This window comes from Euprymna scolopes, chromosome 16, assembly GCF_053919585.1.
Source record: "Euprymna scolopes isolate OS-2025 chromosome 16, ASM5391958v1, whole genome shotgun sequence".
Taxonomy (NCBI): domain Eukaryota; kingdom Metazoa; phylum Mollusca; class Cephalopoda; order Sepiida; family Sepiolidae; genus Euprymna; species Euprymna scolopes.
The window spans coordinates 27,594,990-27,607,983 of NC_136497.1; the positions used below are offsets into that span (position 1 = coordinate 27,594,990).

The 12,994-nt window shown below is 33.5% G+C and overlaps 1 protein-coding gene across 3 annotated transcripts in view; it reads left to right on the top strand.

Annotated features, from left to right (window-relative positions):
- The window catches only part of LOC145295901 (beclin 1-associated autophagy-related key regulator-like), a 55,406-nt gene extending 48,009 nt beyond the window's left edge, over positions 1 to 7,397 (top strand). For all 3 annotated transcript variants that reach the window (XM_080141664.1, XM_080141663.1, XM_080141665.1), the window contains exon 9: positions 6,928 to 7,397. In XM_080141664.1, coding sequence (XP_079997790.1) covers positions 6,928 to 7,231 — 304 coding nt within the window. In that variant the 3' untranslated portion in view covers positions 7,232 to 7,397. The remainder of the gene's footprint in view (positions 1 to 6,927) is intronic.
- Positions 7,398 to 12,994: the final 5,597 nt, after the last annotated feature.

Genomic DNA, 12,994 nt, shown 5'->3' on the forward strand with positions numbered 1-12,994 from the left:
ATGGAAAAAAGAAAAAGAAACTCTCAGAATAAAATACACCAAAAACATAAGTTTCCAAGAAGCCTGTAAACTAGCAGAAAACACAAAATACTCTAAGATAACAAAAAGAAATACACAGCCTAACCTTGAACCAAATAATACAACAAAAAGAAATCCCTCAAGCATCCAAATTGAAATATTCATGAAATTACTCAATGAAATGAGAGAACTAATAGAAGACTTCAAAAAAACTATGAAACAAACCATCACAGAAAGTAAAGATTTTTTAAAGAATATAACCAAAATAAAACAAAGTTCCCAAACTAAAACTCTACCACAAAAACCTATTAAACTCCAAACAACAGCATCCTTAGAAACAACCCCTATGACAGAAAAAATTTAAAAAAATAAACAGACCCCAAAAGAACCCCACAAGATAGATACCAATAAAAGCAAAATAAACAGATCCCGCTCATCCTCTAGATCAGGACTTCACCACCCACCGCGACCCCATTTGCGATCTGAAACCCGAAACACCCAAACAAACATCGAAACTATGGACGTAGACCTAAACACCAACAGTCCAAAACCAGAAAAGACAAAAGCAGAAGATAAACACACAATATCTGGAAAGACGGAAACAGAACGGGAAAATACAAATCCTCTTTCCACAAACCAAACCAAACAAAAAACAGAAATAATATTAAACGAAAATAAATTTGAGCTGATTGAAATGGAGAGTCACAGGAAAAAATCTAGCTCCAAAAACAGAACTGATCAGGAGGAGAAAATGGAGACTGAGGAACCAAGCAGTTTAAGTAAACACAAAACAAAAACCACTCAAAACCCAACACATCAATAAAATACTAGATATAAAAACCTAAACAAAAACCAAAAAGAAAAAAACAAAAAGGTAAAAGACAAGACACCTCCAGACAAATAAAATGGCAGCAAGCAATAAAACTCAAACTATCATCCAATGGAATTGCCGAGGTATTAAACCAAACTTTAACGAACTCCTTATACTAACTTCCCTATACAACCCAGCAGTCATCTGTCTACAAGAGACATTCCTACAACACAATAACTACCTAAAAATAAAAAACTACGAACAGTATCATTATATCCATGATACAGGCTTACGAGCCAATGGAGGCACATCAATTCTAGTAAGAAACGACATTCTAAAGAGCAAATTTACTGTCCAAGCCAATCTTCAGGCAGTCGCAGCTCAGGTCACACTCCAAAAACTCTCACAATCTGTTCTCTATACTTACCCCCTAATGAACCAATAAATAATACTGAATTAGAAAACCTAATCAAACAATTACCCTCACCTTTCATCCTTCTAGGAGATTTTAACAGCCATAGCACACTATAGGGATGCAAAACAACTAACTCCAAAGGAAACAAAATCGAACAATTTATAAACAACAACAACATATGCCTTCTCAACAAAAAAGAACCCACCTACATAAATCCAACAAATGGTACAACCAGTGCCATTGATCTAACCATGTGTGACCCATCAAGTTTTCTGGATTATACATGGAAAACTTATGACGATCCCTGTGGAAGCGATCATTTTCCCATCATAATAGACAACAATAGTACTATCCAAAACAACATACCAAGATGGAATACGAACAAAGCAGACTGGATGAAATTCAAACAATTATGCTCGCAACAATTAATAGAACATAAAGTCCAATCAATGGAAGACTTTTCTCGAACTCTAATTCTAATAGCTAAAGAATGTATCCCCAAAAACTGCCCTCCAAATAAAAAGAACAAACCCTGGTTCAACCAAGAATGTAAAACCGTCATAAGAAAAAGAAAAGCAGCTTTAAGAAAATTCAAAAAGCAACCCATAACCAGTAACCTCATAGAATATAAGCGACTAAGAGCAAAAGCACGTAAAACGATAAAGAAATCAAAACAAAATTGCTGGCAACAATTCGTCAATCAAATCAATACCTCTACCAAACCTAGTACTATCTGGAAAATGATTAGAAAAATCTCCGGGAAAGATAACCCCACCCCAAACAAACACCTCCTCACTAAAAACAACAAAATAACTGAAAACAAAGATATAGCTGATACACTAGCCCAAATTTTCGCTGACACTTCATCATCGAAACAATACAAAAAACAATTTCAAACACTAAAGGAAAATCAGGAAAAATATAAAATAAACTTTAACTCTAATAACCAAGAACCCTACAACGAAACCTTCTCACTAGATGAACTTATAGATGCCATAGAAAAATCTCACAACTCAGCAGTGGGACCGGATGAGATTCACTACAGTTTCCTAAAAAATATACCTCCTGAATCACTTGAACTTCTCCTACAAATGTTCAACAAAATATGGATAAAGAAAGAATTCCCCAAAACATGGAAACAAGCCACAATAATTCCCATAGCAAAACCGGGAAAAGATGCATCAAATACAGAAAATTACCGACCTATTGCTCTAACAAGTTGCTTATGCAAAACCATGGAAAGAATGATCAACTTCCGTTTAATATGGTACCTAGAAACTAACAATATCATTTCAAAAAATCAATGTGGCTACCAAAAAAATCGTGGATGCATTGATCATATCATCAACCTAGAAACATATATCAGGGAAGCTTTCATTAAAAAACAGCATGTAACCACCATATTTTTTGACCTAGAGAAGGCTTATGACACCACATGGAACTATGACATAATTAAAGATCTCCACCACATAGGATTGAAAGGCCGATTACCCAATTTCATCGAAAACTTTTTAACAAACAGAACCTTTAAAGTTTGCATAGGATCAACTCTGTCAAACTTGCACAATCAAGAAGGTGTACCTCAAGGAAGCATTTTATCAGCCACCCTCTTCAACATAAAAATCAATAATATAATAAAAGAACTCTCCTCTGACATATACAGCTCCTTATATGTGGATGATTGCTCTATCAGCTATGCATCCAAATACATCCACACTTTAGAAAAAAAGCTCCAAGACAATATAAATAAAATAAATAAATGGGCAACTGAAAATGGCTTTAAATTCTCAAAAACCAAATCCACTTCTGTAATAAACAAAAACTCCATAATGACCATCTCTACAAATCGAAGGGGAAAAAATCCCTTTTGTAAAAGAATATAAATATCTAGGAACCATCTTTGACCAGAAACTCATTTTTAAACCACACATAAACTATATAAAAAATAAATGCAGCAAAGCACTAGAAATCCTGCGAGTCCTAGCTCACACCAACTGGGGAGCCGACAAAGAAACTCTTCTCAAAATACACAGAACACTAATCAGATCCAAACTAGACTACAGCTGCTACATATATCAATCTGCCAGAAAGTCATATTTAAAAGTACCCAATATATCACGCTGGACTAAGGTTAGCACTAGGGGCTTTTCAAACCTCTCCTGTAGAAAGCCTTTATGCAGAGGCACACGAAACTCCTCCAGATCTTAGATGCTTCACTTTAGCCCTAAGATACTATACTAAACTAATTGCAAACCCTACCAATCTTGCACATAACAGCACCCTAAAACCAAATTGTGAAAACCTCTTCAACCAAAACAAAAATGCAATAAAAACTTTCGTACTACGAATGAAACCAATCTGCAAGGAAGCTAGTATACCAATAAATCAAATCTATAAAACTGTTCTCCTTAAAACACCTCCATGGAAAATCATAAACCCAATAATAGATTTAAGCCTCTGTAACTACAAAAAAAAAAACAACTCATCATTCAAAGAAAAATTTAGAGAGATCACAGAAAAATACCCTGGACATACCTGTATTTATACAGATGGATCCAAAGAAAACAACACATCAACCAGTGCAGCCATAATCAACAAAAATATCAAAATAACAAAATGTCTCCCAAAAAGCTGTTCAATTTTCACTGCAGAAATTACTGCTATAAATTTAGCTCTAGATCTTATCAAAAGAAATAAAACCGCAAACTTCATCATTGTCTCCGATTCTCAATCTGTCATCATAGCAATTAAAAATAAAAAAGCAAATAACCCCCTAATTGCAAACATACTCACAAATCTCCAGCAACTAAAAAACGAAATCATACTCTGTTGACCCCACCTTCAAAATCCCATACACAGATATCAAAAGAAACATCAATATATATATCCAAGATAAATGGCAATCTTATTGGAATGAATTCCCAAACAACAAACTCTTCCAAATTATGCCAAAATTAACGAAACATGAACATCAAGAAACAAACAGAAAACAAAATGTCATTTTAACAAGACTTAGAATAGGTCACACACACTTAACACATTCTTACCTCCTAAAAGGAGAAACTCAACCCCAATATATTCCCTGTCAAGCACCCCTTACCGTAAAACATATACTAACTGAATGTATAGATCTTTCACAAATCAGGAAAAAACACTACAAAGAAATAGATCTTCAAAAAATCTTCAAAAAGAACAATACTAGAAAAATTTTATCTTTCATCAAAGAAATAGGACTCTTCCAAAAAATATAACCTCTCAAAACCTTGTATTCTGCAAAAACAAAAACAATCCGGCTTTTCCCACCTTTCCATCCTCTTATATTCACCTTCTCTTTCTAATTCCTCCACTTACTGGTTCTCCAACTTAAAATGTACCGATCAATGACAATGTAACCTTTTCCCCCTCCCATTGCAAAACTCAATCATTTTCTGCAAGGCAGAGAACAAAAATGGCAAAATCCACTATAAAACAACCAAACCAAAAGATACAAACTAACGATTGAAAATACAAAAAGCTTGAAGAATAAAACCTATAAAATAACTGGATACAACATCGAATACTATTCCCAAAACAACCGGATTCGGCATTAAATAACCCACAAAGAGTTGATATGCCGTAAAACAAAACAACCAACCAACCTATTTAGCTTCCTTTGTGTACATTGTTCTGCTGATAAACTTATTCCTTTTTTTTTTTTTTTTAACTTCCAAATGGGTGGGTGGAGGGGTCAATGGTTGAGTGGAGGTCAATAGTATCACAAATGTATACGATGAGAAAAGGTAAATCTCGAAAAAAAAAATTGTTTTGCAATTAGTAAAAGAAATCTTTTTCTGTTTGTTAAATGAAAACAATCCAATGAAAATCTCAATACTAATAAGCCTTGCTAAGTAAGAATACAAAATCATGACACCGGTTCTTCATAAATAATAAAACGCCTCTTGTGGCCGTGTCGGTGGGGCATTAGAATATGCCGACTGCCCCTCCCCCCCCCTGCAGAGGGTAAAAGTCCCTCAATGGGGGTCCTGGATATGACCTTAAACTATATCCAGTGGTGAGGCCCCAACTTGTGGGCTTTGGGGAGTGTGGAGCCACCCTTTAATTACCATTGCTCCCAGACCCGGAGTGGTAGTACCTGTTAGGGTCCCAACTATGGGTTAAATAGAAACCGACGTGAAAACAAATATATTCTATTAAAAAAATTTTTCTTCAAAATCTTTGGATTCGGCATTAAATAACCCGAAAAGGGTTGATATGCTGTAAAACAAAAACAAACAACCAACCAACCAATGCCTCTTGTATTAAGACCATAATGAAAATTAATAATCTACACTTACTAGTAGGAAATAAAAACGACCATGGAAGTTTGAAGAAAATATTTTTACTAGTACCATGTTATATAATTAATTTTAAGAAGTAAATTGTTTCATATTTATTATGTGTAATTGGTTATCTAATAACCAAAATAAATAGAAAAATGTTGAAACTTTAAAATTTTGGGTGCAACCTTTACTAATCGTGTATTTTTGAACAAAGGCATTTCATGGAAAAACATTATTACGTACTTGTGTGTCGAAGACATGCTAGAGATAATTTTCAAAAAAGTGTGTAGTATTATCAAGAATAAGCAAGATGGCTGACTTGAAAGCAGTTATCTCCCCTTGATATCCAGCATCTAAAAAAGTAATTGGTGCCCGACAAAAGGAGGGTGGACCTGTAAATTCACATTTGTCTGTTCGTCTGTGCGCATTTTTCTTAATAACTACGCCTTGGAATTTTTTGAAATTTTGCACAAGCATTAAACATGATATGCATAAAAAGGTAATAGAACGGATTTTCTGGGAAAACTCTGGTTGCCCCCCTATGGCTACTTTTTGGGTTAAAATGGCTAAAAGTTTGTGCTTATTAAAAAAAAATTGATGGCTTGGATTTTTATAAAACTTTCTGAAAAATTGTAACCAACTGATTTCTATATAATTTTATTTGTCTATACTTTGTGATAACTCTTGGGTGTGCCCCAGGGCTCTTTTAGGGCTAATAAAAACACTCCATTTTTGGGACTATTTTACTATATTTGTTCAAAATTTTCTGTGTATGTTTATTTAGCAGTTTTGCATGGTGCTGAACTATCAATTTCTTCAAGTCGTTTAATGTTAAATCTTATTTACTTATCTCTCAGTTGCTACAGCGGTAGGAGATATGGATGAGGCACTAAATGTTTTGGTTTCAATTCAAGCTGATGGCACCCAAGTCATTTTTTTTGTTTTTTAAACATATGGAATCAGTACTACATATTAGGTACAATATAATATTCAACAGAGAATTGGCTCTATAATAATAAATACAAAATCTGCATGAATTAAAATATATTTAAATAAATTTTATGACTGGGCAAGACCGACCAACCCACCCACCCATAGTTAAAAATAAAATTATATCTATACTTAAAAGTAAAATCAGAATTTTCTTCTCTCCCACTTTTAAAAAAAAAAAAAAAATTTTTACTTTTTTAGGTGATTTTAGAATCAAAATCTGTAATTGTATCAGAATCAAAAGAATAATATTGGAATCATGCCAGCGCTAGTTTAAATACAAGACTCTCATCATTATGACAAGTTTCTTATTTTCTGTCTCTTTCTTGAATGTTTATTTTAAAATATTTTGCTTTATCTTCTTGTTCTTTTAGTGAGGGCTCTTTTGAAGCCCAGGCCGATATCATTCAGTCAATCGAGAAGATCAGCTTATCTGATGATAGTGAAGATGACACGGATCTGTCGACAGATGAACATGATGGGCATTTTGATTGGAAACGCGTATATTATGAGATTCCTGAAGTCGACCACACTGGACAAGTGGCTTCTTATATTCCAAATATTGCGACCTCAGCTGGTCTTGATAACCCGGCAGCAGCAGGAAGTATTGTGTCTACAGCTGCAGCATCAGTAGCATCCTGGTTTAGAGCAGCTGCCAACTATTTTGAGAATAGGTGATACACACAGAACACATAAACGCTATAAATTGACAAAAAAAACAAGTTTGTGTTCAACAGATTTTCACAGCAATTTCTTGGGGATTGTTTCATTTTTTTTTTTTTTTTTTTTTTTATTAATGTGTGTGCTTATAAAATTTTATCTGCAGATAAAATTTGTCCAACCATTTTGTTTTTATTTTTTTGTTTGTCCTTGAGTTATGAAATATGTAAAACTGTAGAACCATGCTGTTTGTCTCAACAACTGCCAATTTCAACATTGTTTCCCGTAGTTTTCTTTTCGTCTCATTGTGTTGTTGTCTCTCACATTGGTGATTGCCGAGAGATCGAGTACTGGTTTACAAGTATTAAAAAAAAAAATAAAACGCAAACTCACAAGAAAAAGCAACTCCGTAGTATCACCAAACAGATTGGCTTATTCTAATTACTATTCTCAATTTCATTGTTATTGTCACAGTCTTTCAGACAATGTAACCAATGTTTTTCAGGTGCATCTTTCAAACTAAATAAGAGTACATTGTTCTTGTTTCATCCTGCTATTATTATTATTATTATTATAATAACTGAGAATAACATAAATAACACTTCTACATGGTCATGACTGATGCAATGAGAACAATCTATCCTCATAGTGTTACATTCAAAATTCCATACAGATTCTAGAGTTGAACAAGACACACTTAAAGAAGGTTGGGGATTACATCATCCAAAACCTTGTAAGAATAACATTCGAGATGAGAACAGTAGTTTGAATGATCCAAGTCAAAAATTATTTCGTACAATGCAGCTATAATTATGTTGACACATCATCAAAGTTAAGCAATGCTGAACTTGGTCAGTACTTAGATGAGTAAACATTTGAGAATACTCGGTGTTGTAGATAAAACCCAGTCCTAGTGGTCTTGCAAGTTACAGGCCAGCTACCAATTTGCCACTATAATAAACTGTTTGGGGCTATGTTGTGATCTGCACTGACCAGGCACTGAAGATGCTGAAAGATTTCAGATTTACTATTAAAATTATTTACAGTTACAATAAAATGCAGAAAGTTATTTTTGTGGACAATTTTTTAAAAAAAGCTTTAAATAAATTCCAGCTCAAGACAGCAGATACTAAAGAAAAGAAGCAAACACACAAGTTTGAAATAGTACAAACTTGCTGGAAAGTAAAGATATTATTTACATCAAAATATAGGAGAGGAACATGCCAAGAACAAAACAAAGATAAGTTGTAATATGAGAAAAGGAATTTAAATAATATCTTTGTCCGACATGCAAAGATCGCATTTAAACATATGAGAACAGTTTATGATAAAAAAATATAATATGCTGTTGGCTCAAGAAGTAATAATTTTTTTTTTATATCTGACACAATTTGCTGCAGACTTTGTGTTGCCTATTCTTCTGCATCATCAAAATGTTTGAAAAATTTAACAATGCATAACTTCATTCTAAGACAAAGAGTTGTGTTTGCTTCAAGTTAAGACCAGGATTGGGTTTTAATTTTTGTGACAGATGAAAATGCTTTTTTGACAAATAAATTGTTGGAAATTGAATAAAAAAAATTTCTTTGATTACAATTTTTTTTTATATATATATAAAGAACCAAAAATAAAGTATTTATAAGAATTTAGCTTTGAGACTGTCATCGTGAGATATATTGATAAGGCATTCTTTTTCATTCATACTTGAATTGTTAACTTCAATGTTTGTTGCAAATGGATCTATTATCCACATATATCCATGTATAGTATTAATAATAAAACCAACATATTCTGCCAATGACTCTAAGTGCTTTGGAATAATATAAGGCATGTTCAATAAGTGATGCCCCTGATCCACTTCCTGTTGTCTGATCTAGTTGTAAATTGTGTACTGCAGTCATTATGACCAACAGGGATAAATAGTTCCAAAAAGCTTTTCATCAAATTCAACCATCTAGACACCAAGCATATATGAAAAACTGCATATCATCCCTGTCCAACGATCTAGTAGAGTGATTTAACGTATGATTAAAAGCATCTCTCACAATCAGACTCAACATACCCAAGTTGATAATTTGTCTGTGGTCCTGTTATTGATTAGAAATGTAGTCAAATAGGATATAGGTTGCAAACCAGCTGAAGTAATTTTTGGTAAATCATTATCTTTGCAAAGACACTATTTTGGCAACAAAAATAGTGTATACCCTACAATTACATTTGTACAGGACTTAAAATTAAGAATTATAATTATGTTTCAAACCAACACAGCAAACATCAAGACATATTATATGTCAACTGTATCATTACCCAACAAAAATTTCAAAAATAAAAGAATGAATGAAAACACTAAAAATGTAACTCCCCCCCCCCTCGAACAAAAGAAGTATGTGACAAACTCTCCATCAGATATTTCATCAGAAGGGATGTGAAGAGAAGCTATTCTCCAGATATTGAGCACATTTGTATTACTACATTCCAGTTTAAGCGAATTTCTTTTATGCTACCTCAATCTAGAAAGATTTGTCCACGGTCTGTTGCAACAAAAACAAACTGTAAATAATTCAGTTTCAAAAATACCAAAGTAGAATTTGTGTTAACCGAATGTTTATGTTATAAAAATTATGAATTATGTCTTATTGCGTTATTAAAAGAAAAAAAATTAGTTATGATGTCAAAAAAATGTGAAGAAAAACTAGTAAAAAAACGTAAATGAAAGTTTTTTTTGTTTTTGTTTTTTTTAAATAAAAAATCGTAATATAATTGTTTGTTTATTTTAAAATAAAAATTCACTCGACCACAATGTTAACTGCAAAATCACAGAAATTATATTAATCAAACTAATTCCAAAAAATAATGCTTGAAAGTTTTTAGTTTTAATATCCACCGAAAAAGAAAAAAACAAAAAGAACAACTTTCGTGCTCAAGGGAAATAACTTAAAACGATTCATAAAAAAATTGATGTCAGTAAAAATAAATTAAATATGTTATCAATATAAATCAAATTTAAATGATAAACTTTAAAAAAAACACTTAAAATAATTCTCTCACTGTAAACAATAACTACTACACCGCTATTTGATAAAGTCGATTTTCCTTAATGTAATGTGCAAATGACGTCACCTCTTTAATCTTATATTTTGAAATAATCATAGTATATATAGGAATGAATAATATGATAAAGTAATGGATTTATGTATAGTCTAATCAACTTGTGAACAGACAAACAAACAAACAGATAGGAATACGAATTTATATATATAGATATATTCACTTGCCAGGAGGTATTTCAGATCCGAATGGTTTCCTCTTTAGTGATTGTAAGTGGCATTAAAATCCATGATATAAAAAAAAAAAAACAATACACAGGAAATTTACTTTCTTTTTTTGTCTCGCCACTAATGAACATACTAACCTGCACACTTTCCATGGTATGTAAGATATTTCCCTCAACTTTACTATACATTTTGAAAAAACACAATCTCTGAGCAAACTCTGTCAGGTTTCTGCATTATTTTAATTCTTTGGACTAGTGTTCTTTTCATGTTTTGGCCAATGTAACTCCAACCTTCTTCCAGGGTATCTTGTCAAACTTTGGAATCTGCACAGAATTTTGAATGGAGACTTTTAGTTAATCCACAGGGGTAGCATGCTCTTGTTCCATCAGCCATGACTGGATAGAAGTCCTAATAAATTTGCAATTGTATTTTTGAGTGTTGCTCACACTGAGGATTAAACCTTCAACTTCCAGAAGAGTGTAATTTTTACAACTGAATTTCACCAAGTACTTTATCCACTATGCTATGGGTCCTTGCGAATTACTTAAGACTTCTACCCAATCATGGCTGATGGAACAAGAGTATGCTAATCCCGTTGGTTAAATAAAGAGTTCCATTTGAAATTCTGTGCAGATTTCAACAAGATACACCCGAAAAAGATCAGATGTTACATCGAGCGTAACGTGAAAGAAACACTCAATATGAGAACAGTAGTACAAAGAATCCAATGATCCAAATAATCCTCGTCTTGGGTTTTTCTTGTTTTGTTTGTTTTCTGCTTTTTCATCCCAAAGAAAGCACAGTGCCACTTTAGATGTAAAGGACTATTATTTGGGACAAAATTTGCAAGGATATGTAGGGAGTTGAGCAGTAAGATGTCTGTTCACACTACCCTTCTGCATTTCAGTATAGTCAAAGAAGCAGGGACCCAGGAGGGAATTCCAAAATCTAGCAGTTCAAGGGAAAAAACTATTTGAGTAGAAGGCCTTCTGGCATCAAGGGAGCTCTGCTGTGTAGGGGTGGGATTTTGCTGCTTGTTGGGTTAGTCAGGAGTATTTATGTCGAGAGGATACAAGGAGTTCATCTGAGCACCTTCCATTAAAATACTTGTAAAATAGGCACAGGGATGCAACAGTTTAACGAATGAGATGGAGTTTGGTTGACAGTGTAGGATTTATTAGGTTGGCAACTCTTTTTTTGTTTTGAACCCTGTCTACGAGTGAAAGACAAGTAGCAGATGCACCAGTGCAAGTGTGGCAACAATACGCTATGCACGAGTGTAGAAATACACAATACTCTCAGGTGTAACTTTCTATCACAGTAGAGAGAGCCCACCCTTTTTGCAGCAGCCTTGGCAATGCCATCAATGTATTTGTTCCAATTCATGTTCCCTGTAAACGTTAAGCCAGTTTGAACGAAGAGCTTTCAGCTTCTATCATTAGTAGGGCTATCACAACAACATATTCTTTTCATTGTTTTGACTCTCGAGTATATATCTGACAGTTAATCAATCGAGAACCACATCACTCTATATGAAAGTATTTAAGATATCAACGGATACACACTCGAGAGTCAAGACAGTGAAAAGAGTATGCTGTTGTCATAGCCCTAATCTATGACTATCAGTCGTTGAGAAGGTTTCTTGTAATTATTAAAGGAAAGTAGTTTATTCTTGGCAGCATTGAATGTTACTAACCATTTATGTCCCCATTCCACTATAGACTAGAGGTTTTCCTCTAAGGCTTCAGCCATTACCTTAGAAATGTGTTCATTCGTTTTCCCCTCATGTCTGTTATAGAGCTTGGTGTCATCAGCAAGTATACCCATCTCAGAGACAATTTTATCAGGAAGGTCATTTATGAATATGAGACATAATAAAGGTCCAAGGATCGACCCCCTAAGGCACCCATAATGATATGTTGTTTTGATGTACGATCATTGAGGACAATCTGGATTATTCTCTTATTTAAGAGAGATTTGATTATGTTAAGTATTCATCCAGTAATACTGTATGATTTAATTTTCATGAGAAAACCATTATGCCATACTCTGTCAAAGGCCTTAGATATATCTAGAGCTACTGCTCTGCGTTATCCATTGTGTTGTATATACATTCAAAGATTACAATTAGGCTATCTGCAGCAGAATGGGTTTACCTAACTCCAGATGGTCAGAAAGAAGTTTAGTATCTATAAGGTAGTGGTCTCGTGCTTGATTAATTAACAATTCAAAGATTTTGGCAAAAAGAGGGAGGAAGCTAATGGAGCAATAATTTAGTGGGTCAATTCTTTTGTTAGAATTCTTGTAAACTGGTACCACAGATAAATTTTCCAGCACTCAAGAAAGCAAGATTTGGTAAGGCAGTTTTTAAAGAGATTGGAGAGAACTAGGGCACTCTCAGCGGAGGATTTTTTTAAAATTTAATTAGGATGAGACCAGGTCTACATGCCTTTGAGACGAGAATACAGTTTGAAAACAAAAAAGTTTTATTTTGCAGATGAACCTT